General features: G+C 59.4%; 1 protein-coding gene across 1 annotated transcript in view; it reads left to right on the top strand.

Annotated features, from left to right (window-relative positions):
* Positions 1 to 26,705, top strand: part of TNKS1BP1 (tankyrase 1 binding protein 1) — a 34,486-nt gene extending 7,781 nt beyond the window's left edge. Inside the window, exons 2-14 of the mRNA XM_055082090.1 lie at positions 2,804 to 2,911; positions 3,997 to 4,630; positions 6,142 to 6,211; positions 10,186 to 11,553; positions 13,524 to 14,041; positions 14,350 to 14,375; positions 16,035 to 17,610; positions 22,991 to 23,357; positions 23,573 to 23,723; positions 23,835 to 23,962; positions 24,638 to 24,795; positions 25,033 to 25,105; positions 25,583 to 26,705. Of these exons, the coding sequence (XP_054938065.1) occupies positions 2,818 to 2,911; positions 3,997 to 4,630; positions 6,142 to 6,211; positions 10,186 to 11,553; positions 13,524 to 14,041; positions 14,350 to 14,375; positions 16,035 to 17,610; positions 22,991 to 23,357; positions 23,573 to 23,723; positions 23,835 to 23,962; positions 24,638 to 24,795; positions 25,033 to 25,093 (5,151 nt within the window). The 5' untranslated portion in view covers positions 2,804 to 2,817 and the 3' untranslated portion in view covers positions 25,094 to 25,105; positions 25,583 to 26,705. The remainder of the gene's footprint in view (positions 1 to 2,803; positions 2,912 to 3,996; positions 4,631 to 6,141; positions 6,212 to 10,185; positions 11,554 to 13,523; positions 14,042 to 14,349; positions 14,376 to 16,034; positions 17,611 to 22,990; positions 23,358 to 23,572; positions 23,724 to 23,834; positions 23,963 to 24,637; positions 24,796 to 25,032; positions 25,106 to 25,582) is intronic.
* The last annotated feature ends 219 nt before the right edge of the window (positions 26,706 to 26,924 follow it).

Here is a 26,924-nt window from a genome sequence, read left to right as displayed (position 1 = left end):
CTAGCCGCCTCCCCCGGCTCCCTCGGCACGCCCCCAAGCGCCCCAGTCCGCCCCCACCCGGTCCTTGTCCCCAGTCCCTCGTCTGTTCGCCGGCTGCTCCACATCCCGCGCACAGGTTCTCTGCTCCTGCCGCCGCCGCCCCCTCCTCCGCCTCTTCTACCCTGTTCTCCTCTCAGGCTGCTGCCGTCCCTCTGTGTCCAGAGCTCCCCACTGGGCCCCTCCAGACGGCCCCTCGCCCCGGGCTGTTCCGTCTTCCCGTTGGCCCTCCCTCCTCCAGCAGTTTACAGGCTGTCCCTTACGACCTCTCTGGCCCCAGATCCGGCCGGAGATCCCAGGTCCATAGGGCCGACCCCGCCTGCGGCGATGCTTCTCTGGGCCTCTGCCCTCGGGGCTGGAGCTGCCTGGCCTCTCCCCTGCCCTTCTGGCGGCCTGTGCTCCCAGGGGTCAGCTAGTCTCCTCCTGACTCTTACGGATTGGGAATGTTCAGAGCCACTGAGATTTTACAGCTTTTGGCTCTGGCCTTGGTCACCTGGGTTTCCTGGCTGGGGCCTCTGAACTGCTGCGACCCCCTCCTCTTGGGGAAGGCGAGCTGCAGCTCCTCACACTGCTGAGGTGTCCACCAGGCCCCCAGGTGAAGGGTTTTTCGGTTCTAGACCAGTTCCTTCTATTTCTCACCACCCACAGCATGTCCCTGGTAATAACGTTCAGGGACAAGGAAACAGTCTTGTGTTTTTTTAATTTTATTTTTTTCCCGTCATGTGCCCCTCCTCCATGCACACTTGGACCGGCTGTGCACAGTTACTCACCCACCCACCCTCAGGGAGCATCCTGTGTGGTAGCTGGCTGACCAAGGGATTGATGATCATGGGTATCTCTCTACCTCCTTCATATCCCCTCCCATCTTTGAAATAAGCTGGGGCAGGGTAAAAGTGAGAGGTGGGTGGGCTTTGCAAAGGTTGGGCACCTGAGGTCCCTTCGGATTTGGTGCTGTCTTGCCAGACCAGCCGGAGTGGGTGACTTTGAGGAAGGCAGTGCCCCTTGCAGGTTGGAGAAGGTGGGGTCGTCCTCACCGACTGTGGGCAAACTAGGTGATAGGAAATACGCCTCTTCCTTTGGAACAAGAGGGGCAGGGCTCTGTCTACCTTGGGGGAGGGCGGTCTTGAGGGTGGGATGGTGCTTCAGGAGCCAGGATGGGAACTGAGGAGGTGGTGAAGTGTCTGAAGAGCAGGTGACATGACTGGGACCTGCAGGGGAGAAGGAATGGTCTGGAACAACGGAAGCCTGTGGTTTGGGGAAAGGAGGAGGTGGTCACCAATGTGTTAGCTCATTGGTGACACTAAATGGAATCATACTAATAATGGCCAACATTTACTGGGCGCTTATTAGGTGCTAGGCATTGTGCTCAGCAGCTGTGTGCATCCTCTCATGGAAGCCTCTCTCTTTTTTTTTTTTTTTTTGCTGCGCTGCATGGCATGTGGGATCTCAGTTCCCTGACCCGGGATCGAACCTGTGCCCCCTGCAGTGTGCAGTGAAAGCGCAGAGTCTTAACCACTGGACTGCCAGGGAAGTCCCTCATGTAAGCCTCTTAACAGTCTCAGTAACTGTGTTTTTCACACAGGGAAACTGAGGCTTAGAGAAATCAGCACTGTGCCTAAGGTCACAGAGCTAGAAAGTGGTAGATCCACCCAGCATTTGAATCCTGGTGTAGCAGACCTGAAGCTTCTGTTACAAGCTTAGAGGAGGGGCACCCGTTTGGCTTCTACCATAGGCTTGTGTCATTAGGTTTAAAACTTCTACTTCAGCCCCCCTCAAAACCCCTCAGGTCAAGTCTAGGCTGGTGAATGATGCCCACATACATTCCTAGGCTGTGGCTGTCCCACTGTGACTGTCCAAGAAAGGGAACCCTAGGGAGTTTTCCCCCAAGCCACCCCGCCCCCCGGATGTTCTCAAGCCCTGTCCCATTCTCCCAGCCCAGGCCTGGGCCGGCTCCTCCTTCCTCTTGGCTAGGCTCTGGAAATCCAGTGGGAGGCCATTGCTATGGCAACAGGACTAGGCCCTGACTTTACCTCATCAAATTCCAAGCTGAAGCCAAAGCGATTGAGAAATTAAAGAAAAAAATGTATTCCAGATGTTTACTTTTTATTCCTTATTTTTCCGTGTTTGGATGAGACAGCTCTGAAGGAGGCGGGAGTGGGGCAGGGATGTGGAAGGAGGAGGGGGGAGCGGGGGGAGAGGGAACCACTCCCAGCTGCAGGAGGGAGGGAGAGAAGGAGGGTGAGCAGGAAGGGGGAGGCAGGCAGGCAGGCAGGCAGGCAGGCAGGCAGGCAGTGGGGCGGAGCCCCAGGTTGGGGAGGAGCGGGTTTTTCCCGTCTCCCATGAGGTGATTCACAGAGAGACTTCAGACTTTGCGGACCTCTTACTCTGCCCCTGAGTAGATACCTCGAGTGGGGCCACCGGACCCCGGGGGTGCCTTGGGAGAAGTAAGTGGGGTGCCACGGAGAGCTGGCCACAGGAGGGAGCAGTGCGCGGCTCCCTGAAGCTCCAGGACTTTAGGGTTAGGAGACAAGAGTTGGAGAGTGATCTGGGAAGTGTGGAGGGTGTGGCGGCTGGGGACCTCCCTTGACCTCCCCCAGCCCCGCTCCTGAAGTTCTCTCTTCCTGTCCCGCACTCTGCCTCTGCCAGAAGTCAGAGACGTCCCTCGCCACCAAGCCTCCTGCCAGCGCCCAACCCTTTCGCTTTCTCTCTTTTCCTGGGTCTTCAGCCACCCCAGCTCACACCCCTCTGCTTCCCACTTCTCACGCAGGTCCGCCGCATGTGATGGAAGTATCTGCTCTCAGGGAAGGCACAGCCATGGCTTCCCTACCGCCCCGGGAGCCAGAGGAGGAGCTGGTATCTGCTGGCTCTGAGCCAGGTACCTATGGGTGCAGGGTGGAGCAGCGGGGTGGCTGGGAGGAGGGTGGGAGGGGCGGAAGCTTGAACCCCCATTCTGTCTTGGAGCGGTTGGGCGAACGGTGACTCTGTGCAGTGAGGGGGAGGGAGGGAGGAGCGCTGAGGACGGGCAGGATGAGTCTGAGAGGTTCTTAGCTCCCACTGAGACCCTTCAGAACTGTTTGAGATCATAGCTCTCCAGCAGAGGAGAGCAGACTAGTAACCTTCGAGATGGCGTGGATCAAACTACATGTTTGACAGAGAAGGAAACTGAGGCCTAGGGGGGAAATGGCATGCACCTATGGATGTGAACCCAGGCCTCCTGACTCCCCGTCTAGACGCCTTTCTTGCCCTGAGCCAAATGAGTGGGCGATGAAGGATTCTATTAAAAGGGCCGTGGCCATGAGTAATTCAAGGTTTTTTATTTGGTATTGAAATGCCTTATGTAGAAGGTAGGTTTCTGGTCTTTTTTTTTTTTTTTTTTTTTTTTTTCTCCTGTACCAGGTTTACTTCTGTTTGGCTTAGGTCAATAGTAAGTTTGCATTCCTGATCACACACCGGATGACAGTGGGGAGGTGGCCTGGGTGTGCACGGGGGGAGGGGGCACAGGGTGGCAGAGCAGGGATGCTGAGCTGGGATAACAAGTTTACTGTGGATGGTAGTATAGCAGGGTATCAAGTAAGAGGAAAGGACTGCACTGGGGAGATGGTGGGCTGACTACTTGATATGGGTAGGCAGGTACTCATTCATTAGCTCATTTGCTCATTTATTCATTCATTTGTTAAGAACGTGTACTAGGTGCAAAGTGGGTACAGGGAGAAATAGCTGCCAGCTGGACCCTTAAATACCTTTAGCTTATAAGGGGGATTGACTAGACATTTTGGGAATTTGGAGATGGGAGAAGATGTTTCTGGCATGTGTATGGAAAATCAAGGAAGGCTTCATGGAAGAGGTGACATTTGACTTGTACCTAGAAGGATGTGAACATTCTGAGTTTGTACGGTGGGAGATGAAGTTCTGCTTGCTGTTCTTCTGACATCCCCCCAACCAACCCCTTCCTTTTGGTAGGTGACGCTCGGGCCAAACCCCCTGTCAAGCCCAAACCCCGAGCCCTGCCCGCCAAGCCAGCCCTGCCTGCCAAGCCCAGCCTGCTGGTGCCTGTTGGGCCTCGGCCTCCCCGGGGTCCTCTGGCCGAGCTGCCTTCTGCCCGGAAGATGAACATGCTGGCGGGACCCCAGCCCTATGGTGGCAGCAAGCGTCCCCTTCCGTTTGCACCAAGGCCTATGGCTGAGGCCCCTATTGGAGGAGAAGCCACCCGAGAGACTGTGAAAGAGGAGCCTGGGAAGGAAGAGGTAGCCCCCTTGACACCTCCAGCTCGATGTGCCGCCCCGACGGGTGTGCGGAAGGCGCCCGCCCCCTTCCGTCCAGCCTCGGAGCGCTTTGCAGCCACCACAGTGGAAGAGATCCTGGCCAAGATGGAACAGCCGAGGAAGGAGGTCCCGGCCAGCCCTGACCGCCTCTGGGGCTCCCGCCTCACCTTTAACCATGATGGCAGCTCAAGATATGGCCCCAGGACCTACGGTGTGGCCACAGGTCCCAGGGATGAGGATGGTGGGACCCTCTCCAGGGAATGGGCCCAAGAGGGGCCGGCAAAGTCTCCCACAGAGTGCCATGAAGAGCCCAGCAAGACCCCTGAGGAGAGGTGAGGGGGTGGGAGGCTGTATGTTTGGTTGCAGCCTGGAGGACAAAGTGGGTAGTTGCATCTGGGATTGTGATCTTCGCTTTTAGGTTAGGTCTGAGTCACAAAACATTCCCCCAGCAGACAGTGCTACTATGTTCTTTTTACAATGATAGTTCTCTATACGGAGTTGATGTATGTTTATAGTAGAGTTCAAATGTACGGTATGGAAGTTTATTTTCAGGTTTTATTTTTATACTGAGAGCCAATCTCTGCCTTACTTAATCCATAGGCATGCTGTTTAGTGAAGGGAATATTAGACCCATTTTAGAGATGAGGAAACTGAGGCTCAAAAGTGATTTCCCCTGGTCCCTTAGCAAGTGAGAGAGACAGAGCTGGGGTTTGAATTCGGGTCTGTTTGATTCCAGTGTGTGCTTTTAACTTTAACTGCTAGCTCGTGCTGTGGGTGCAGCCGTGTGCCAGGTGCTTGTGTGTGTGTGTGTGTGTGTGTGTGTGTGTGTGAGTGTGAGTGTGTCAATTTGAGGAGGGCACAGTCTGGCTGTGAGGAGGAGTCTGATGGGAGAGGAAAGACATGAACACACCTTGATGCCAGGCCAGCTAGTGTCAACGCACAGGAAGTACAGCTAGGTTGGAGACTGTTGCGTATGGTATACTTGCCTAGAGTTGGTGCCAGTATATAAAAGAAGGCTGATCAGGAGGTGCCCCTGGACACTGGAAGAGGCTGAGGGCTGTCAGCTGCATGGAGGCCATCCTCAGGGCGGGGAGAGCTGCTTGAGGCACTTGGCAGCTGGGCCCCTGGCAGCTCTGCTGGGCCCACAGGCCCCTTCCCACTCCTGCTGCTGTGGAGGGCAGGGCCGCTGTGGTCTGAGCTGAGCTGGAAGGTAAGACCCTTGCCCTACCCTGCGCTGCCCTGCCCTCCAGCCTTTCCCGTCTCTCACCTTAAAGTGCCTGGAAGGCAGGACCTCCCATCAACTCTTTTGTCCAAGGCCTGGGCTCCCAGGAGGTCACACCCTGTCCTGGCTGGGTTCCGCCCTTCATCTTCCCCTCCTTTGCTCCAAGCCAGGCTTAAAATGAGCAACTTCAACCTTGGAAAATCACTCTTCCTTCTTCCCCCTTTCCCTCCCCCTGCAATTCCTCAAGAAGTATTGGCAGGGCCGCAGCACCAGCTGCATTCTCCCTGGTGGCAGGAGAACATTAACCCCTTAAGGGAAGGGGGGCGGGTATCTTTTTGGGAGCCGTGGAGGGGTCTGGGCAAGCTGCATCCTCTTCCCAAAGGAGTTGGGGGAACTTAACCCTTGGTGTGCAGGTGGGGAACAGGCACTGTCTCTGGGGCACTTTGTGGGAACGGCGTAGCGTCTCTGTCCCCCAGTAGGAAATGCCTGGGGAGGTGGGAGGCAGTTAACATTGGATGCTGTTGCAGTCACTTAGGCAGACCCGTGATCAGCTCTCCCTTATCTACCCTGTCACAGGCTTTTCCATTCTAGGCCTCCATTTCCCCTCTTTCTCCCTCACAGGAACCCCCTTTCGGACCTGGCCTTCAACGGGGACCTGGCTCAGCTGGCCAGCTCTGAGCCACCTACTGACGTGAGTTACCCTCCAGTTACAAATCAGAACCGTGGTATTTTAGAGCTGGAAGGGTCATCTAAGATCATCTCTTTCACCTCCTTGTAGTTTAGATGGGGAAGCGGAGGCCATGGAGGAGGTGACTGGCCCAAGGGCTGGCCCTGGGACTCAGATTTCTCAACTTCCAGGCCACCCTGGCTAAGTGTGGCTCAGGCCCTGAGGCTCTTACAGTGTCCAGAACAACTGTCCTTGATTATCTACTGTGTGCTGGGCACATCCCAGGAATGTTGACTAACTTAATCCTTGTGATAACTCTAGCTAGCAGGCCCCTTTGGTCCCATATGAGAGGTGAGGACACCCGGGCTTGAAAGGTTAAGTAACTTACCCAGGAGCTGAGGCAGGATCTGAAGGGTCTGAATCCACGGCTCTCCCTGGCTGGATTGCCTTCTCAGGGTTCAGAAGAGAGGAAGAGACCTTTCTTGGGGGTTTCCTGTTTCATCCCCTCTCCCGACAGTGTGCTCGGAGGGCAGATGGCCTGAATTTCTGAGTAAGTGATGTAAAGGGTGGTCCTTCTTACTCATAGAGCCCTTGCTAGCCAGAGGCTGTCCTATCTGCCCCATGAGGGAGACCTGACTCCATTCATTTGTCTGTCCAAAAGTATTTATTGAGCAACTACTGTGACCTGAGTACTGGGGAAAGAGCAGAGAACAAAACAAAGACCGCCCCTGCTCTCAGGGAGCTCACCTTCCAGTGCGGGGCGGCAGATGCCAACACAGACACCCCTGCGAACCAGCAGATGTGTAGTGTGTCAGACAGGTGCTGGGGACACCTGGAAGGGTTCTGGGGTGAGGGTAACAGGGGAGGGCCTTGCTACGAAGAGGGGGATGGAGTGAGCTATGTGGATGTTGGGCAATAGCATTTTTGGCAGAGGGAACTGCAAGTGTGAAGGACTTGGTACCTTCCTGGCAAGGAAGCCTGGATGTCTGGATCGCAGTGAGAGAGGAGGAGTTGGGCGATAGGGAGGACCCAGAGGTGATAGCCTTGCAGGCCCCTAGGAGGACCTTTGCTTGCGTGAGGGTATTATGCCACTGAGGGGCTGGAGGAGAGGAGTGACCTCTGCTGTTTTAGTTGTAAAGAGTCACCCTGCCCTCTTGGTTGCAGGGAGCCCAGGGCAGCAGCAGGGACTAGTTAGGGGGCCGTTGGGATAACCCAGGTGAGAAATGATGGTGTCATGGACTCTGGAGGTATAGCCCATGGTGGAGATGGCGAGCAGTGGTGGCCTCTGTCTAGGATCTGAAGGTGGCGTGGACGGGATTTGCAGATAGACTGATGGGAGGAGAGAGCAGAATCAAGGATGACTCCAGGGCTTCTGATGTGAGCGATCAGAAGGTTATACCCCTTACGGAAAAGGGGACTTCTTAGGGTGAAGCAGGATCGGGGGAGATCAGAGGAGCTTGCTTCTGGATTTGTTGAGTTGGAGATGCCTTGGAGACATGCAAGTGGAAACGTCGAGGGGCCAGTGGGATATTTGAGTCTGGAGCTGCAGGGCCTTTTCAGTGTAGAGATGGTAGTAAAGACAGCTGAGATCACCAAGGGAGTGGGTGAGGTGTAGGAGGGAAGAGGACGAGGCCTAGCAGAGGAGCGCGGGAGAGGCGGGAAGGAGCAGCCAGCGTGGAGTGCTCTGGAAGCCAAATGAAGCTAGTAGCTTCCAGGACTGGGCGGGGTGGGGGGGGTGTGTGTGTGGGGGTCGGGGTGGGGGGGTGGGGGGGGTGGGGGTGGGGACTGGAGGAGGGCGGATCAGTGGTCAGAGGCTACCCGCGGGGCAAGGAAGATGAGCTCTGAGAAATGTGAGTTAGCTGCAGGGCGCCATGGGTGACCTTGGCCGGAGCCGTGGGCTGGCGGGCCAGGAGAGAAGCCCATGTGGAGGGGGTTCAGCAGAGGATGGGTGAGAGGAGCCGTGGTGATAGATACTGAATGTAGAGCCCTGTGTTTAAGAAAAAGGGGTGGTAGCCAGAGAGAGAGGAGGAGTCAACAGCATTGTGTGTTTTCTTTTTTCAAGCCAGAAGAAACGAGAGCGGTTTGTGTGCTGATGGAAATGATCCAGTAGAGTAGGAAAAATCAGTGGTGCAGGACCGAGAGAGGAGGAGCTGGCCTTAGGTCTGAGCAAGGACAGTTCACGACCACGGCGGGGAGCAGGGTGCTTGGGCTCCTGTGCAGGCGGCGGGGCTGTGGGTGCTGGTGTGCCCATCCTCCGCCCGTGGCCTCTGCGTTCTCAGGGAAGTGGGGCAAGGCCGTCAGCTGAGAGAGCCCGGGAGGAGCTGTGGAGTTTTGAGGAGACCAGATGGGAGAGCGTTGCCTGGGGGGTGGGGGTGTGTGTGTGGTGGGTTAGCGGGGCCGCAGGGGGTTCCCTCTGAGGGCAGGGGGTGAGCCACAGGGGGCCCAGCCTTCCCGGCTGCCCGGGTGCACCCTTGAGGTGTGGAGAGCTGTGTATTTAAACAGGTGAAGCAGTAGGGTGCGGGAGCTGTGTAAGCAAGTGACGTCAGTGGTGATACAGAGAGAAGGCAGGGAGTCGGACGGGGAGAAGGAAGGAGGGTTAGTGGCTGTGCTTCTCAGAGAGGCTGAGGGATAAGTGGGGTGGGGGATGGAGAGAGGGGGGTGGGCAGATGGGCGGGGAATGGTTGAGCGGGACACCTGAACATGAGGTTCTGGAGGAGCAGCCGTTACGGGTAAGGAAAAGGTCTAGGGTAGGATCCTGGGGACAGGTGGGTCACAAAGTAATCGGGGAAGAGGAGGGCAAGGACCGGAGCCCTGGAGGAGCAGCCGTTACGGGTTGACGGTGTGACTGTTGGAATCTCCTGGGGACAGGTGGGTCACAAAGTAATCGGGGAAGAGGAGGGCAAGGACCGGAGCCAGGATGCTGGACGGGTTGACGGTGTGACTGTTGGAATCGCTCTGCGTTATAGCAGGGGTAGCGCTGGGGAGGGTGGCAGTGGTCCAGGAGCTCTGCTTTTGAGGGAAGGAGGGGTCTGTGGGGGGCTCTAACAGGAGGGGTTCTGGATGGTGTAGCTTAAGGGCATGAGCTTTGAATTAACCAGAGATGTGTAGAGGGGACAGAGGGTGGAGGGAATGGAAGCTGGCCTTGAGAAGGAAGCAGGACGCCTCCCCCTGCCCAGGGCCAGTAGGTGATGGTGTGGCAGAAACAGCCCCGTTGGCGAGAGGGCGCCAGGGGAATCGCGATCTCTGCGGGTGCGCAGGTAGAGCAAGACTCGCTTTGCCGTCTGGGGACAGGCTGTGTGGAGGGGTAAGGGAGTGCCAGGTGTTTTGTGGCCCCAGTGTCCCACCGCATCCATTCTTTCTCTGAAAGAATGAAATGAATGAAAGAATTCTTTCCTGAAAGGTCATGTGCACAAATCTTACTTAATCCTCACCTAACTGTGAGACGGACATTGTTGCCACCAGCCCCAGGGTACAGATGGGGAAGCTGAGGCTCAGGGTGACTCCTGTGCAGGAGGGCATACAGCTTACAAGGGCCGGGGCAGGGGTAGCTCTGGGCCAGGTGCTTTCCCGTCCCCTGGGCCTTTCACCTGAACGCTGAGGCCGGCCTGCCTGCACAGAGCAGGATGGAGGGCTCCATGCCACCCCGGGAGGCAGGAGCTGCTCCTGGGAGCTGCTCTGGAGCTGCGTGGGGCCTGGAGTCCTGCTCTGAGGCCGAACCTCCCGCACACCCAGACGGCCAGAGTCCCAGTTTTCCTTTTCCCTTTGTAAAGCCAGTGTTCTTGACCCATGAACCGTGGACCCTTTAGAAGATCCTTAGGTGAGCTTTGGGATGGGTGAGTGTCGGGGGGTGGGTGTTGAACCACCTGAAGTGGTGTGAGTGATACTGTGTGAATAAGGCGAGTGTGAGGCAGCCGCTGACCTGAGGTCTCTGTGGGGTTGGCAGGGGGCCCCCCACCCAGCTGAGTGGTGAGTGATGGCTCTTGACCTTTCTCTTGCAGGTTTCCAAGCCCCGGGTCCCCTCCAGTCCAGGCTTCACCTTGGAGAATGGAGGCTCCGCCAGCCCAGGCCTCCCCGTTGAAGCCTCGGGCTCAGCCCCCGAGTCTCCCCGTCTTTCCTCACCTGATGAGAGCTCTCCCCGCCCCTCACAGCTTCCAGAAGCCCAGAGCCCTGCAGCTTCCGGCACTTCTCCCCGCCTCCCCAAGACTCCAGCATCCCCAGCTGTGGCCCCTGCTGATGAAGGCTCCTGCCACCCCCCTAGTCCAGGGCTCCCCTCTCTGGGAGCCCCTGAGGCCCCCAGACCCGGCAGCCCTCCCCTCCAGGCGCTCTCGGGGCGCCGCAGCCCGGAGCAGCCCCCAGCCACCTTGCCCCAGCCCCTGACGGAGGGGGGTGAGTTGCTAGACCTCCCTTGGACGTTGCCATCTGGGGAGGTGGCGGCCACAGGGGTTGAGGACTTCCATCCCGTCAGCCTGGCTCAGCGCCGATTTTCTGAAGGTGTGCTCCAGCCGCCCGGCCAAGACCAGGAGAAGCTGGGGGGCTCGCTGGCTGCCCTGCCCCAAACCCAGGGGAGCCAGTTGGCCCTGGATCATCCCTTTGGGAGTGGGACACAGTCCAGCTGGAGCTTGTCACAGTCCTTTGAATGGACCTTCCCCACGCGGCCTTCAGGTCTAGGGGTGTGGCGGCTGGACTCCCCGCCCCCCTCCCCCATCACTGAAGCCACTGAGGCCGCGGAGGCTGCAGAGGCTGGAGACTGGGCTGCATCCAGCAGGGAGGAAGGAGTGTCCCAGCAGGCGCGAGGGGCCCCGCCAGCTCCAGAGGGCCCAGGAAGGCCTGGTTCCTGGGTGCAGGCGGATGATCCGGGCACCTCCCCAACCCAAAAGGGCGATGGGGAGAGCCATCCTCAGCCCCCAGCTGCCCCCCTCGAGCCCCTGCCAGCAGCAGGGGACCCGCCTGGACCAGTCTTGCTGCAGGCAGAGGAGAGGTACGAGGAACGGGAGCCCCTGCCTGGGCAGGGATCCCTGCTTCCTCTGCCTACCAGGGAGGCCGCCCTGCCCATTCTGGAGCCGGTCCTGGGGCAGCAGCAGCCAGCACCCCCTGACCAGCCCTGTGTCCTCTTTGCCGCCATCCGCGACCCCGGGCAGGCACTGCCTGCCAAGGAGGAGGCCGTGACCCTGGCCCAGGCTGAGACCACCCAACCCAGGACAGAGGTTCAAGACCCATGTAGGGCGTCCCCCGAGCCTGCAGGCCCTGAGAGCAGCTCCCACTGGCTGGATGACCTCCTGGCTTCACCACCACCCAGTGCTGGAGGTGCAAGGCGGGGAGCTGGATCTGAGCTCAAGGACACACAGACCCCAAGTGCCTGCTCTGAGGTGAGGACAGGGCACGGGGCGGGGCTTGGGATGGAAGCCAGGGCTTCGGAGGGCTTTGTTCTTTCAACATGGATTTTATGTGATCAGAGCTTGGGATCCAGCCATGATCAAGGGCACGTAGGACGTGCCCCTCAGAGCTGTACCGTCTGGCAGAGCAGAGGGTATGGGACGGTGCTTAGGGTTTAGTGTGAGTTCTTATCTGACTCCAGCATCCACCGGCTGACTGGTCTTGGGAACATACCCCTCTAAGCTTCAGAGTCCTTTCACAATGATAACGTTTGCCTCTTAGGCTTGCATTGTGGGTAAGGTAGACGTGGAAAGCGCTGGGTGCAATGCTTGGCAGACACTGAGTGTTCAGTACATTATTATGGGTGGCATTATGAAGGGCACCAGCATAGCCAGTTAGAGCTATGGGCTCTGGACCCAGACTGCCTGGGTTTGTGTCTTGGCCCTGCTCTTTGCCCACGTGTGACCTTGAGCAAGTGACTTTTCTGCCCGTGCCTTGGTTTCTGCATCTGTGAAATGGGGAGAACAGTGATGAGCTCTGCGTTGTAGTGTGACGGTTACAGTACCTGTAAAGCACTAAGAATAGTGCCTGGCTCATCACGAGTGCTTGGTGAGTGTTGCCTTTTATGAACGTTATTATTATTAAGCTCAGACTTGCCTCTGTAGACAGGCAGCTGAGGCCCAGAGGAGGCAGAGCCTTGTGCAAAGGTTACCCAGCAAGTCGGTGGCCGGGCCCGGGCCAGAGCGCTAGTTCCAGGGCCAGTGCCCTTTCTCCTACCAGGCTGCCCCAGAATCTCAGGGCTGGGGTCCAGGTGGCTTTTGAAATGTATTTTTCAAGCCCAGCCTGGGCTGGTAGGGGTGGGGCTGGAAGGAGGGAGGAGCCTGGGGGCCTCTGGGGGCAGAGGTGGGGGGAGGAGGAGGAGCAGGAAGGAGTTAAGACCAGGCTGGCTCCTGAAGTAGGTGTGTCTGTCCCAGGATGTGGGTGACTCAACTGGCTTCTGGGCGGAGCTGCCCGGAGCTGCAGCTGCTCTGGAGGGAGCGGGGCCAGGGCCAGCGAGAGCCAGAGCCGGAGCCATCGGACAGGTCCGGGCGAGGGGAGCGGCCCAGCCCTGTCCTGGCACCCGCCGCGCCCAGTGGCCCGGGACGGGCAGGGGGCAGGAGGCAGGGGCCATGGCCCGACCTGGGGACGGGGAGCCCAGCCTGTCTGTCTTGGAGAGGCTGCTGGCCAACGCAGCGCTGCGGGATGAGGCTGGCTGGCTCCGCAGCCCTGAGCCCAGGGCTCCCCCACCCGCAGGAGTGAGTCAGGGAGTGTGGGGTGGGGTGCCGGAGCGCCGGCTGGGTCTTTTCCCCTGTGCAGGAGGAGGCTGTCCCTTCTGCCTCCCAGGCGGGCAGGCGGGCGAGGAATGAGAGGTCTTCCCGGGGAGGCCTAGGCAGGAGGGTGCTTTCCTTAGGGAGGAAGGGGCTGGGAACTCACGGGGGCTAGAAGGGTGTTGGGTGGCGTTGGGATTTTGCCTTGGAAAGGAGATCGTGGAGGCGCTTAGAGTTCTTGACCTCTCCTTGCTGAAAGTATAGCCCCGTACCCATGTGAAGACCCTTCCGCCAGGAGAGAGGTTTGCCAAGTGTTGCCCAAGGGCTGTAAACATGACCATGGGGTCATCGATTGAGTGTCCGTGGTGGTGCGCCAGGCACTGTGCTGAGTACTTGGCTTAAATGATTTTGTTTAATCCTCTTGTACCACCCCAGGCAGTAGGAATTACCCCATTTAAGGATGAGGACCCTGAGGCCCAGAGTGGTTAAGTGATTTGTCCAAGGTCACACAGCTGGGATCCAAACCCAGGCTTTCTGTAGCCAAAGTGGGGCTCTTGGGCACTAGGGAGCGCTGACTCTCTCATTCTGGACTGATTCTCACCCTGATTGACTCTAAGCATAGTTTCTTTGTTTCTCTCTTTTTTCCCGATTCCCAGGGACTCCTTGGCTGGGCCCAGAAAGATCTGCAGAGTGAATTTGGGATTGTAGCAGACACACATCCCAGCAGTTTTAGTCCTTCCAGCTGGTCCCAAGACACTTCTCAGGACTATGGCCTTGGGAGTGCGAGCCCTAGAGGGGACCCAGGCCTTGGAGAGAGGGACTGGACCAACAAGTGTGGGCACGGAGTGGGGGAGGGGAGCCCCAGGGAGTGGGCCAGCAGGTGTGGCATCGGCCAGGAGGGGATGGAGGTCGGCAGCCAGGATGGGAGTGGAGTGTCGGCCCCTGGGGGGCTCGCGGCCCAGGACCGGGTGATTGGAAAGCCAACCCAGCTTGGCACTCCGCAGAGCCAAGAGGTGGATGTTCAGGACTGGGAGTTCAGAAAGAGGGATTCCCAGGGCTCTTACTCCAGCCAGGATGTAGAAATCCAGGACCAGGAATTTGGGAAGAGAGATTCTCTGGGTACTTACAGCAGCCAGGACGCAGATGGGCAGGACCAGGAGTTCGGGAAGAGCGCGTGGATGAGAGACTACAGCCGCGGTGGCAGCTCCACGGCCCTCGGCTCCCAGGACAGAGGCTTCGGAATGAGAGCCCTGAGTGCCGGGTTCAGCCCCGAGGAAGCCCAGCAACAGGACGAGGAGTTTGAGAAGAAGATTCTGAGTGGCAGAGAGAGCCTGGGTGAGGCCGGCAGGGATGTAAGCTGGCCTGAAGAGACCGAGTCTGGGGGCTTCTTCAGCCCCAGCAGCCCCCAGTCACAGGATGGGGCACCGGGACAGAGAGACCCGCGCAGCTGGCAAGGCAGGGGTGCCAGCCAGGAGGCTGGAGGGCTGCAGGGAAGACAGCAGGCAGGGGCCCCGAGCCCCAGTGACGCCGACCAGGAAGACAGGGAGGTGGGGCAGCGAGGCTGGGCCGGTGACTTCAGCCTCGGCGTCGTCCCCCAGCCGGAGGTGGCCTTCCGCCCAGGACAGCGGGACTGGAGCGGCGACTTCTGCGTGGAGGCTGCCGAGAGGAGCCATCAGTTTGGCATCATTGGCTACGACAGAGCGAGCGGCGCTGGCCTGAGCCCTTCTGGCAAGATAGGAGGCGGCCACTTTGTGCCTCCCGGGGAGACCTTGGCCGGGACCGTGGACTGGAGGGACCAGCTGGGCCTTAGGAACTTGGAAGTGTCCAGCTGTGTGCGTTCTGGGGGCTTGAGTGAAGCCAGGGAGGGTGCCATGGGCCAGGTGGGCTGGGCAGACGACCTGGGCTTGAGAGACGTGGAGCTGGCCGGCCGTCTGGAGACTGGAGGGTCTGTGGAGCCCAGGGGGATTGGAGTCGGGGAGAAGGACTGGACTTCTGAGGTCGGGTTGAGGGGCAGAGATTTGGCGGCAGCGGGGGAGGTAGGAGACCACAGCCAGGCCAGAGAGAGTGGCGTGGGGCAGACCGACTGGTCAGGTGTGGAGGCAGGAGAGTTCCTTAAATCAAGGGAGCGCGGAGTGGGTCAGGCAGACTGGACACCTGACCCAGGGCTGAGAAACAGGGAGCTCGGGGCGGGCCAAGTGGACTGGGGCGACAATCTGGGCCTGAGGAGTTTGGAGATGCCCTGCGACCTGGAGTCTGAGAGTTCCCGGGGGCCACGGGGATGTGGAGTGGGGCAGATGGACTGGACCCAGGACTCGGGTCTCCGGAACGTGGAGCTCTTGGGGGCCCTGAGTGAAGCCAGGGAGCACGGGGTAGGGGAGGTCAGCCAGTCCCCTGAACCAGGCCTGAGGAACGACGGCCTCTTGTCCTCTGGCCTGGAGGCCGGAGACCCCTCGGAGGCCAGGGAGCTGGGAGTTGGCAAGACAAGTGGGCCAGAGACCCAGGGCGGAGACGATCCCCTGCCTTCCGTGGCCATCTGCCCCGAGGAACCTGGATCAGAGGCAGGGGAATCCCCCGGCTTTGGAGCCAGGTAAGGGAGCGCCATCCCAGGGTGGGGAGGGAAGGTGTGATGGCTGTCCGAAAAGTGCACCCTTTCTAAGGGGGATAGAAACTGCCTTCCCCCAAGAACTTCTAGTGTTTGGAGAATTGAGCTGGTTTGGACTGTGAATTTTCACTTTATTTTTTAAACCGAACTCTGACATACATACAGGTGAGTTCCCTTTTTTGAACGATGAATGTGATGGTTGAGGTGTGACTTTTGCAACGCGTGCTTTAGGCTTCTTTGGTGATTGTGAGTATGCTGGAGGATATGTCCTGTCTCTGGTTGGTTTCTGGCGGCTCTTCCCCAGGCCTCTCGGTCCTGAAGCCGCAGGTGCTGCAGGACCAGGGAACACGGATGCTTTTGTAGGCTTGGGGAGGAGGACCCCGCGTCGTCTTGACCTGAGCACCCCAGGTCGGGGTGGAGCGGACGGTGGCGCTTCTCGCAGCGGGTAGGATCCCTGTGCTTCTTGCCTGCCTTGTCTTAAGTCCCAGAAGAGCGTCAGTTTAAGAACCTGAAAAGCGGGAATGCCCTGGCGGTCCAGTGGTCAGGACTATGCACTTTCACCAAGAGGTGGATGTTCAGGACTGGGAGTTCAGAAAGAGGGATTCCCAGGGCTCTTACTCCAGCCAGGATGTAGAAATCCAGGACCAGGAATTTGGGAAGAGAGATTCTCTGGGTACTTACAGCAGCCAGGACGCAGATGGGCAGGACCAGGAGTTCGGGAAGAGCGCGTGGATGAGAGACTACAGCCGCGGTGGCAGCTCCACGGCCCTCGGCTCCCAGGACAGAGGCTTCGGAATGAGAGCCCTGAGTGCCGGGTTCAGCCCCGAGGAAGCCCAGCAACAGGACGAGGAGTTTGAGAAGAAGATTCTGAGTGGCAGAGAGAGCCTGGGTGAGGCCGGCAGGGATGTAAGCTGGCCTGAAGAGACCGAGTCTGGGGGCTTCTTCAGCCCCAGCAGCCCCCAGTCACAGGATGGGGCACCGGGACAGAGAGACCCGCGCAGCTGGCAAGGCAGGGGTGCCAGCCAGGAGGCTGGAGGGCTGCAGGGAAGACAGCAGGCAGGGGCCCCGAGCCCCAGTGACGCCGACCAGGAAGACAGGGAGGTGGGGCAGCGAGGCTGGGCCGGTGACTTCAGCCTCGGCGTCGTCCCCCAGCCGGAGGTGGCCTTCCGCCCAGGACAGCGGGACTGGAGCGGCGACTTCTGCGTGGAGGCTGCCGAGAGGAGCCATCAGTTTGGCATCATTGGCTACGACAGAGCGAGCGGCGCTGGCCTGAGCCCTTCTGGCAAGATAGGAGGCGGCCACTTTGTGCCTCCCGGGGAGACCTTGGCCGGGACCGTGGACTGGAGGGACCAGCTGGGCCTTAGGAACTTGGAAGTGTCCAGCTGTGTGCGTTCTGGGGGCTTGAGTGAAGCCAGGGAGGGTGCCATGGGCCAGGTGGGCTGGGCAGACGACCTGGGCTTGAGAGACGTGGAGCTGGCCGGCCGTCTGGAGACTGGAGGGTCTGTGGAGCCCAGGGGGATTGGAGTCGGGGAGAAGGACTGGACTTCTGAGGTCGGGTTGAGGGGCAGAGATTTGGCGGCAGCGGGGGAGGTAGGAGACCACAGCCAGGCCAGAGAGAGTGGCGTGGGGCAGACCGACTGGTCAGGTGTGGAGGCAGGAGAGTTCCTTAAATCAAGGGAGCGCGGAGTGGGTCAGGCAGACTGGACACCTGACCCAGGGCTGAGAAACAGGGAGCTCGGGGCGGGCCAAGTGGACTGGGGCGACAATCTGGGCCTGAGGAGTTTGGAGATGCCCTGCGACCTGGAGTCTGAGAGTTCCCGGGGGCCACGGGGATGTGGAGTGGGGCAGATGGACTGGACCCAGGACTCGGGTCTCCGGAACGTGGAGCTCTTGGGGGCCCTGAGTGAAGCCAGGGAGCACGGGGTAGGGGAGGTCAGCCAGTCCCCTGAACCAGGCCTGAGGAACGACGGCCTCTTGTCCTCTGGCCTGGAGGCCGGAGACCCCTCGGAGGCCAGGGAGCTGGGAGTTGGCAAGACAAGTGGGCCAGAGACCCAGGGCGGAGACGATCCCCTGCCTTCCGTGGCCATCTGCCCCGAGGAACCTGGATCAGAGGCAGGGGAATCCCCCGGCTTTGGAGCCAGGTAAGGGAGCGCCATCCCAGGGTGGGGAGGGAAGGTGTGATGGCTGTCCGAAAAGTGCACCCTTTCTAAGGGGGATAGAAACTGCCTTCCCCCAAGAACTTCTAGTGTTTGGAGAATTGAGCTGGTTTGGACTGTGAATTTTCACTTTATTTTTTAAACCGAACTCTGACATACATACAGGTGAGTTCCCTTTTTTGAACGATGAATGTGATGGTTGAGGTGTGACTTTTGCAACGCGTGCTTTAGGCTTCTTTGGTGATTGTGAGTATGCTGGAGGATATGTCCTGTCTCTGGTTGGTTTCTGGCGGCTGTTCCCCAGGCCTCTCGGTCCTGAAGCCGCAGGTGCTGCAGGACCAGGGAACACGGATGCTTTCGTAGGCTTGGGGAGGAGGACCCCGCGTCGTCTTGACCTGAGCACCCCAGGTCGGGGTGGAGCGGACGGTGGCGCTTCTCGCAGCGGGTAGGATCCCTGTGCTTCTTGCCTGCCTTGTCTTAAGTCCCAGAAGAGCGTCAGTTTAAGAACCTGAAAAGCGGGAATGCCCTGGCGGTCCAGTGGTCAGGACTATGCACTTTCACTGCTGCGGGCCCGGGTTCAATCCCTGGTCAGGGAACTAAGATCCTACAAGCCTCGTGGCACGGCCATTGAATAAATAAATAAATAAAATAAAAAAAAAAAAAACAACAGCAGAGAATAAACCCTGGTTTAAAAAAAAAAAAAAAGAACCCGCAGGACATTGGGACCTGGCTCCTGGCCCCGTGAGCTTGGCCTCCACGCACAGAGTTTTGGAAAAAGAACTTTCCAAAAAAAAAAAAAAAAAAAAAAAACCGATAGTTTTCCGAGCCAACCACAGTCTGTTCCTGAGATTTTGCTGTTCTAAAACCAACTGAGGTGATGTTGCACCTGGTAAGGGTGCTAAAAAGGCATTGTTTCTATTTCCCTGACATTTCCATCCACTGAGGTTGGGTTTAATTCTCTTGACCGAGTAGCAGGTTTGACCTTTTCCAACCCTGCAGCTTCTCACCTGGCGTGAAGGGAAGAAGGGAGGGGGTGTTGGATGGCGTCTGTGTTAGAAGTGGAAGGGGCTGATGGTAGTGGGGGGGGGGGCAGGAGGGACCAGGAAGTGTGTAGAGGGGGAGGGGGTGTTGGATGGCGTCTGTTTTAGAAGTGGAAGGGGCTGATGGTAGTGGGGGGGGGGGCAGGAGGGACCAGGAAGTGTGTAGAGGGAATCGGTGGGGCGTTGGAGGGGTCAGGAGAGGCATTTGGGGCTGAGGAGGAGGGAGAGGGGAAGGTGGACAGAGCCTGGGGCCAGGATGATGCCCCGGGGAGTAGTGTGGGGGCTCAGGCTGCCGAGGGGGAGATGGAGGGGTGTGGGCGAGGGGGAGATGGAGGGGTGTGGGCAGAGGTGAAGCCTGCAGGAAGGGCTTGAGTGCCTGGGACTAGGAGTCCACAGGCTCCTGGGATCCAGCACAGGTTGCTGGACCTCTCTGAGCTGTAACATTCCTGGAGGCAGGAGAGTGTAGGCTCCCCGTGGTTTTGCCCTGGATCCTTCTTCCCGGGACTCTCAGAGCTTCTCAGAGCTCCGCAGTGCCCCATGCTCAGCGGCACAGTGCATCCCACTGATCTTCACACCTACCCTGTGAAGCAGGGGAAAGGGATTTTATCATCTCCCGTTAGCAGGTCGGGGAGTGGTGTGACCCGCTTAAGGTCACCGAGTCAGCAATGTCTCTTTCTGACTTCTGTGTCTTTACTGCGCTCAAGGCTCTTAGACTGCCACGCGGTGGGACCCACAGCCCTCCACCTTTCCCCGAAGTTTGGGGTGGGCCTTGGAAGGGGGAAAGTGAGAATATCTCCCCTTGTTTAGGATGGAGGGAGAGGCTGGCTGGGGGACTGGGTTGGGGAAGGGGAATGGTGTCGGCAGAGAAGCTGGGAGTCCTCAGTGCTCAGCTCTCTGAGCTCCGGTCTCCATCACACCTTGAAAATGCTTGGGTTTCTCCGGCCATGTTGTGTGTTTGGAAAACGCCACTGTACTCAGTGGGCGTACAGGAGACTTAGGGAGTATGGATATTAGCACTGAAAGCACAGGAGTAAGGAAACCTGTATATCTTTCTCTAATGTGATGTTTCCCAAGCTTATCTGACTAATATCCAAGGGGCTGGCGTTCTGAGCATGTGACTCAGGGAAATTCTACCCTCTGGAAAGTTGCTCTTTAGAGGAAATTTTGGAGGTTCTCCTGGTAACGAGAAGTCCTTGAGGACAGCTCAGAGCCGGCTGGCTTTGGGCCTGTGTGACAGGTTTGGGGCCTGATTCTGCCACCACCCCTGTGACCTTGGGCAAGTCCCGTCTCTGTTCAGGCCTCCTGTGTCTTGTCTGTAACTGGGAGTAATGGACACCCACGGCATTGATCTTCACACCTACCCTGTGAGGCGGGAAAGGGATTTTATCATCTCCGGTTAGCAGGTCGGGGAGTGGTGTGACCCGCTTAAGGTCACCGAGTCAGCAATGTCTCTCTCTGGAGCTGGGCTAGGAGTTCATACACAGGAAGTGATAGAAACCTGCCTGGCACGTGGTCGTCACTGACGGAACGCTCACCACCAGTCTCTGTGTCTGTTTTGCAAGTGTGGACGGGCGTGAGGAACTGTCCCGAAAGTGAGGCCTTGGAAGACATTTTGGTCATCATCCTGTGTGGGACAAAGGTCCCGCTGCTGGTGGTCATTGGCTATACCACTGTCCATATAACTGGGACAAGAGTGGTGTTGGGGAGAGCTCAGGCCCCTCCCCTCTGTGTCTAGGTCACCTTGTCCTGGTGGGAGTGGCGCTCCTGGGTCTCCTGAGAGCTGTTGCACCGCCCTCTCCTCTGTCTGGCCTCCTGGTCATCTCCTGCCCCTGCCCCCCAGGCCGCAGCGAGGCAGAAGCCTCCCAGCCGTTGGGCGGGAGAGGACCCTCAGAGATACTGAGGCCAGCTCCTTCATTCCGTGGGTGGGGAAGCAGGCCCAGAGAGGCAGTGTGACTTTCTCAAGGCCCCACAGCTTGTGAATGTGGGCTCCTTCACGTTCCCTTGGGCCCCAGCCCTGTAACCGTCTCTCTGGGTGCTCTTCCTGTCTCTCGGGGGTCAAGGTCAGCTGCTGCCCCTTTAGACACATCATTCCAGCTTCAGTCCTCCCCTCTCTCATTTTCGGTCTTGGAGCCTTGAACACAAGGAGGCTGATTTTTTTGTGCATCTACTACATGCCGATCCCCGTGTTTACACCTGGAGTGGCTGTGGGGTGGGCTTGGATGGAGTCCTGGCCCTCAGGAGCCTCTAGGTCCAGGTGGGCGAGGGGTAGAGAGGGTGTGAGACAAGTCCTCAGGCCGGGAGCCTGTGTTGAGCACGAGGAGGATGATCCTAAAAATTCATCAGGGGCTAACTGTGTGCTTGGTGTGTGTTTCCGCCAACAGACCCGGCAAAGTGTAGGTACTTGTATTATCCCCATTTTACAGATGAAGAAACCGAGGCTCAGAGTGGATGAGTAACTCTGCCAAGGCCACAGGCAAGGGGTGCAGTCCGTGTGTGTGCTGGAGTGGGCCGTGCTCAGGACGGGTTCCTGACCTGCTTCCCTGCCAGGGAGCGGCTCAGGTTATAGGTGTTCTAGGTGCTCCCAGAACAAGGAGAAGGAAAGCTTCTCCCGGGATGGGGAGAAGGGTGAGTGGGGTTTAGACAAGTCAGCAGGGATGAATGCTTCCCTCTCCCACCCCACGGTCACCCCCAGAGCCCACCGAGCTCCTCCACTGCCCTCTGCCCACGTGGCTCTGGGCCAGGTCTCGCTCTGGAGGTGGATCTTTCCATCCACCCATCCGCTGTTTCCTGTCCCCTTAGCTCTCGGGGCCTGCCCTCAGCCTCCTCCCTGCCTCACCCCGGGAGAGGCTTTGGGCAGGGCCTCCTCGGGCTGGGCGGGGTGCTGCCGCTGCCCCCTCCCTCCCTGGCCTCCCTGATTTTAAGCCCCGGGGTAAGCTGGCTTTGGCCCCCCTCCAGGGCTGCTCCTGATTCGGCTCTCTTGCTGCACTGCTGCCGCTACCTCCGCCTCCTCTCTCCCTCCCTCCCTCCCGCCCGAGACTGCTTTAATTTCCATCTGTCAGCAGCTTCTCGAAGGACAGACTGACACATGCTCTCTCCTGCCCTATCCCCTTCCGGCCTGGTACTGACTCACCTGCCCCGCGCTCTTCCCCTCCAATCTGGGACTCGTGGCCTGGCTTCCGGGTACTGTCCTGCCCGCCTTTCCCATGGCTGTGTGCACGGGGTGTGTGTGTGTGTGTGTGTGTGTGTGTGTGTGTGTGTGTGTGTGTGTGTGTGTGTGTGTGTGTGTGTGTGTGAGCAGTGACCGATGACTAGTGCACACCCCCCTGCAGGAGATGTGCCGTGAGAGCGTGCAGGTGTATCTGTGTGTTTCAGGGGGGCAGCTGGGCCACACAGGCTCCTCGTGTGAGGAACGTGAGCTAGTGAGAGTATGGTGTGCTGTGCCTGGTGTGTTCTTGTCATGCTTTGAGGGAGCGGCGGGCAGAAGACGCAGATGCCGTGTCGGGGGGCCGGGTGACCCAGCCTCTCATTCCCTGGGCAAGTGTTTGCTCAGTCCCGCTCCCGGCCAGGCCCGGGGCGGAGGGCTGGGAGCACAAAGGTGGCAGGTAGATGGTCAGTGGGGACAGAGAACCACGGCCTCTGAGGCAGGGGCTGGGGCAGGTAGAACCCAGGGCTTGCAGGGCTGGGGAGAGCGCTGGCTGGGGCAGGGGAGCCGCCGGCTTCAGAAGAGGCATTGAACTGCGGGGAGAGAAAGCAGAGAGGTAGTTGGGGAGCCTTCCAGGCGGGAACAGCTTGTCCAGATACACAGTCGGATACATAGCCATCTGTGAGGGCCGGGTGTTCAGTGAGACCGGGCCACGGGGAGGGGTGACCCGGAGGGTGGGGGCCAAAGAGGCAGGATGTGCAGATGGACCGGTGCCTGGCTCATCCCAAGGAGAGTGACCACCCAAGCTGGTGCCCTTGGGAGGGACACACGGACAGCATCAACAACAGCGACGGTCGTGGTAACAGTAACTCATTTATAGGGCACATACCGCGTGCTCTGCACTGGGCTGGGGGCTTTAGAGTCTCACCCCGGTCCCCCAGGGATTCTGTAGTTAGGAGACCCCGAGGCTTTTAGAGGTGAGGGCACTCATCCAAAGTCTCAGTAAGTGGTGGACCTGGGATTTGAACCCGCCAGGCTGGCCCAGGTCCTGCCCTCTGTGCTGTGTTGTATGAGGCCCCTGTCGGGAGAAGCGTGGACAAGAGGGAGAGGGAGAGGTTGGGGAAAGCGCCCTTCGGGGAGGGAGATGTGGTCCCACGTGACCTTGGCCTCTGGTCCTTTGCAGCCCTGGCGGATGCCTGGCCCGCTCCCCGCCCTCCGGCTCCCAGGGCCCGCTGGAGGAGATGCTGGCTGCCAGCTGCTCCAAGGCAGCGGCCCGGAGGGAGCCGGCAGCCTCGGGCCTCAGGGAGCTGTCCGAGGAGGAAGGGGCCACAGCAGGCGCTGACCAAGGGGAGCCCCTGGAGCCTGGCCGGGACCGTCTGCCCTCCTGGAGGCCCCAGCCTGATGGTGAAGCCAGCCAGGCAGAAGAGGTGGACGGCCCCTGGGGCCCTGCAGGGCCCGGGCAGAGCCAGCAGGGCCGGACGCCGACCCCCCAGTGGCCCCCCCAGGGCCCTCCCGCCAGCGCCACCAGTCAGGATTTCTCCTTCATCGAGGTCAGTGGAGGGGAGCCCAGGGCAGTGGGTGGGATGTCGTCGGGGCCGTGGGGGGGTGCTCGTCCCTTGGGCCTCCCTCATCTGTGTGGGCCCTGAGCAGTCTCAGTCCGGGAGGCAGAAAGCAGGAAGCTCCAGCCCGAGGCTGTTAGGGGCTCCCCTGGGATGGGGCAGGACCTCGAAGACGATGGCAGTGGTGTTGCCCTTGTCCCGAGCAGGACACCGAGATCCTTGACAGTGCCATGTATCGGAGCCGTGCCAAGCTGGGGCGCAAGCGTGGCCACCGGGCCCCGGCCATCCGGCCTGGGGGGACGCTGGGCCTGTCGAAGGCGGCAGAGTCAGACGCAAGGCTGTTCCAGGACTCTACAGGTGGGGCCGGGGTGTCGTGTGATGACATCCGTGTCCGTGTCTGAGGGTGGTGCAGGGGCGGGGAGGCCTGGGGTTACCGCCCGTGCTGAGCCCTTCTCTGGGCCCTTGCAGAGCCGCGGGCTTCGCGGGTACCGTCTTCAGACGAGGAGGTGGTGGAGGAGCCTCAGAACCGCCGGACACGGGGGACCAAGGGGCTGAAAGTCAACCTCTTTCCTGGCCTGAGCCCATCAGCCCTGAAGGTAGCATCTGGTAGCGGGGCCGTCTGACCACCTTGCATCCAGCTGCCTTCTCCCCGTCCGCTCATCCCCGGTCCCCTGCCTCCTGTTCTCCCCTCGCTCTGCTCTCCCTGCGCGGGGCGCTGAGTGGGATGGAGGCAAGAACAGGCGTGTTTGTGTCCCACGGCTTCCCAGGGTAGTGGGGGACGTGAGCCATGCCATCGTTAGCCCTGGTGAAGGGAGACGTCTAGCTGTCACTGGTGGGGGGGGTAGAGGTAAGGGGCGGGCCTGCTCAGAGAGAGGGAGAGACAGTGGGTGCAGGATGGGAGGGTAGATTGGGGAAGGCCTCATGTGACGATTATAGCTTCGAGGCGCGCAGAGGAGGTGGCTGTGCGGGGTGTGAGGCGGGCAGACATTCGAGACAGAGGCACAGGGACGGGAAGTCACCGCTGGCCTTGTCCAGCCCAGTTAGGCTGGATTCATTTCAGCAGTGTCTCTTTGAGGGCCTGCCGTGTGCCAGGCATGGCTCAGCTCTGGGGGGAAGTTCATCTCTAAGCGCCTTCGCATCCACTGGGGTGGAAGGGAAAGGGGGTCTGAGCCTGTCTCTGGGGACGGCATACTCTGGGGAGAAGGCCTCGCCTTCCGTGGATGCTCTTCCTTGCCCCTCTGACATCTGTCTGCACCTGGCTTGTCTCTCAGGCCAAGCTGCGCTCCCGGAACCGCTCGGCTGATGAGGGGGAGCCGACAGAGAGCAAGTCAAGTCAGAAGGAGCCCGTGATCCATCGCTCCAAGTCCTGCAAGGTCCCGGGGCTGGGGAAGCCCCTCGCGTTACCTCCCAAGCCAGAGAAATCCTCAGGGTAGGTGGCCTCAGCGCCGGGCGTTCACTGGCCTCGCTGCGTTGGCCCTCCAAGGAGGACCCTGCTTTACAAGAGAGGAGAACTGAGGCTTTGAGCTGGTTGGCGGGAGCCCAGCCTGCTCTGTTTGGGTCGGTGCCCGAGTGCGGGTCTCTAAGCAAGCCCGAGGTCGCCTCTCCCGGTGGGAGCGGCCTTTCTGTCCCCACCACTCCCTTCTGACCTTCGCCCTCTGCCTTCAAGGTCAGAAGGATCATCGCCCAACTGGCTGCAAGCCCTGAAGTTGAAGAAGAAGAAGGTCTGAGAAGTCACTGAGGTGAGGGCAGGAGCTGGGCTTGGGCCTGTCTGGGGTTGGGAGCGGGTTCAGGGCTGAGGAGGGCCTGCCCTGGAGGACTCAGGAGGCCCCAGACCCTCTTCTAGACCTGAGCTCTCCATCCCTCTTTCTCTGCGAGGCTGGAAGCAGGCAGCTGAGGCCAAGTTCCAGAGACCTGGTGGGTCCCTTGGCTTGGGGACGTCCATCCCCACCTTCCTTCTTGGGCTCAAGGAGGGTCCCCCGTGCCCTGTAGGTGACCTGAGTGTGGTCCGCCCGCCCTTCCAACCTGGGACCCTGGGGTGCATCCACTAGGCTCCAGGTGCCCAGCAGGGTCTCCATCGTGCCGGGCTCCGCTGGGGGAGCCAGGCTCTGGTGTGGGGAGGCGGGTGCGCGGTGGAGGGGGCGGGGGGAGGGGGGAGAGACGCCGAAGCACCTCCTCTACTCCCACGTCTCTGCCTGACCTCCTTCCTCCTGTCGCAGGTCCTTCCCATCTGGCAGTCTCAGGCAGTGCCCGTCCCTGTGGGGTCCCCGGCAAGGAGACTGCTGAGCCCCCCACGCCCAGGCTGCAGCCTCTGCGCCCTCCACCCCGGGGGCCGTCTGGGGAGGCACAGTTACGCACTTTGTATCACCGTCCCAAGTCCCCTGACACCTCCCTCCCAACCAGCTGTTAGCGGTCGAAGGTTTAGGTCCCTCCCTCCTAAGCTGTCTTCCCGCCTCCCTCTCTGCTTCCTCCTCCAGCCTCCCCTGGGTTTTCTTTTGATACCAGTTTATAGCATTTTTTATAAAAGCCTTTGATTTTTGTAACGGGCGGAGCCCAGCCCCACCCCCGGTCTCCCTCCGCCCCGCCAGGTGCCCCACAGAAACTGATACCATTTTGCCACTTGAAACAATAAAGTTTTTTGGGAATTGGTGCTGCCCAGGTTGTGGTGCGTGGTCACGGGGCCGCATCCCCTGTCCGAGGCTGTACCTGGGGAAATGCTGGTTCTAGCCCTGGCCGACCGGGAGCTTGCTCTGACCTGGAACCCGTCACTTCCCTGGCACTCGCTGGGCACCCACTGAGGAGGGTGCATTGGTTACAGTAGGCTGATTGCTGATTCACACCAGCCCCAGATCTCCGTAGCTTAACACACAAAGGTTTATTTTCCATTCATGGCCCCGTCTGGGGTGGATTAGTGGTGGGGGCACTCTGTACCTCACAGTCATTCAGAACCCAGGCTCCTTCCCTGTTGTGGCTCAGCCATCTGCAGGGGCCCTGGGGTCTCTGCAGCATCCAGCGGAGAGAGGGCAGGATCTTATGGGAGACCCGTAGTCCACTGGCCGGAATTCAACTCATGCCCCCTGCTAACCGCAAGGGAAACCGAGAAATGTAGTTTAGATGTGTGGCCGGAGAGAGAGAGAGAGGACCAGATATTGGTAAAAATTCACCATTTCTTACAGCAGGGTGGGGGGGCGTTGTGTTGGTTTCTGTGATCCCTAAGGGCCCTTTGAACCCATGCGGTCTCGAATGTCCCCCGAGCCCTGGCCTTTCTCACCTAAACCCCTGACCACTGGCATCCCACTGTCCCTCAGCCTAGTCCTCTGTCATCCTGGGTTCCCCAGACTTGCCAGCCTCTTTCAGGGCTGGCATCATCTTTCCCTGAGGTTTGGGAACAGGAGAGTCTCCTGTGGGCTCACCTTAATGGGGGCCAAACAGAGTCACTTAAATTGTAGCTATAGCTGAATTTAGAAATCATCCTGTTCACCAGAGCTTCTTAGCCTTTTGGGTTTTTTTTTTTTTTTTTAGGGAGTATGGGGGCTATTGACCTAATTTGAGAATTTGACC

The sequence above is a fragment of the Physeter macrocephalus genome, unplaced genomic scaffold (genome assembly GCF_002837175.3).
Source record: "Physeter macrocephalus isolate SW-GA unplaced genomic scaffold, ASM283717v5 random_12, whole genome shotgun sequence".
NCBI lineage: Eukaryota > Metazoa > Chordata > Mammalia > Artiodactyla > Physeteridae > Physeter > Physeter macrocephalus.
The sequence above is the reverse complement of the archived record's forward strand: the minus strand, read 5'-3'. Positions and strand labels throughout refer to the sequence as shown.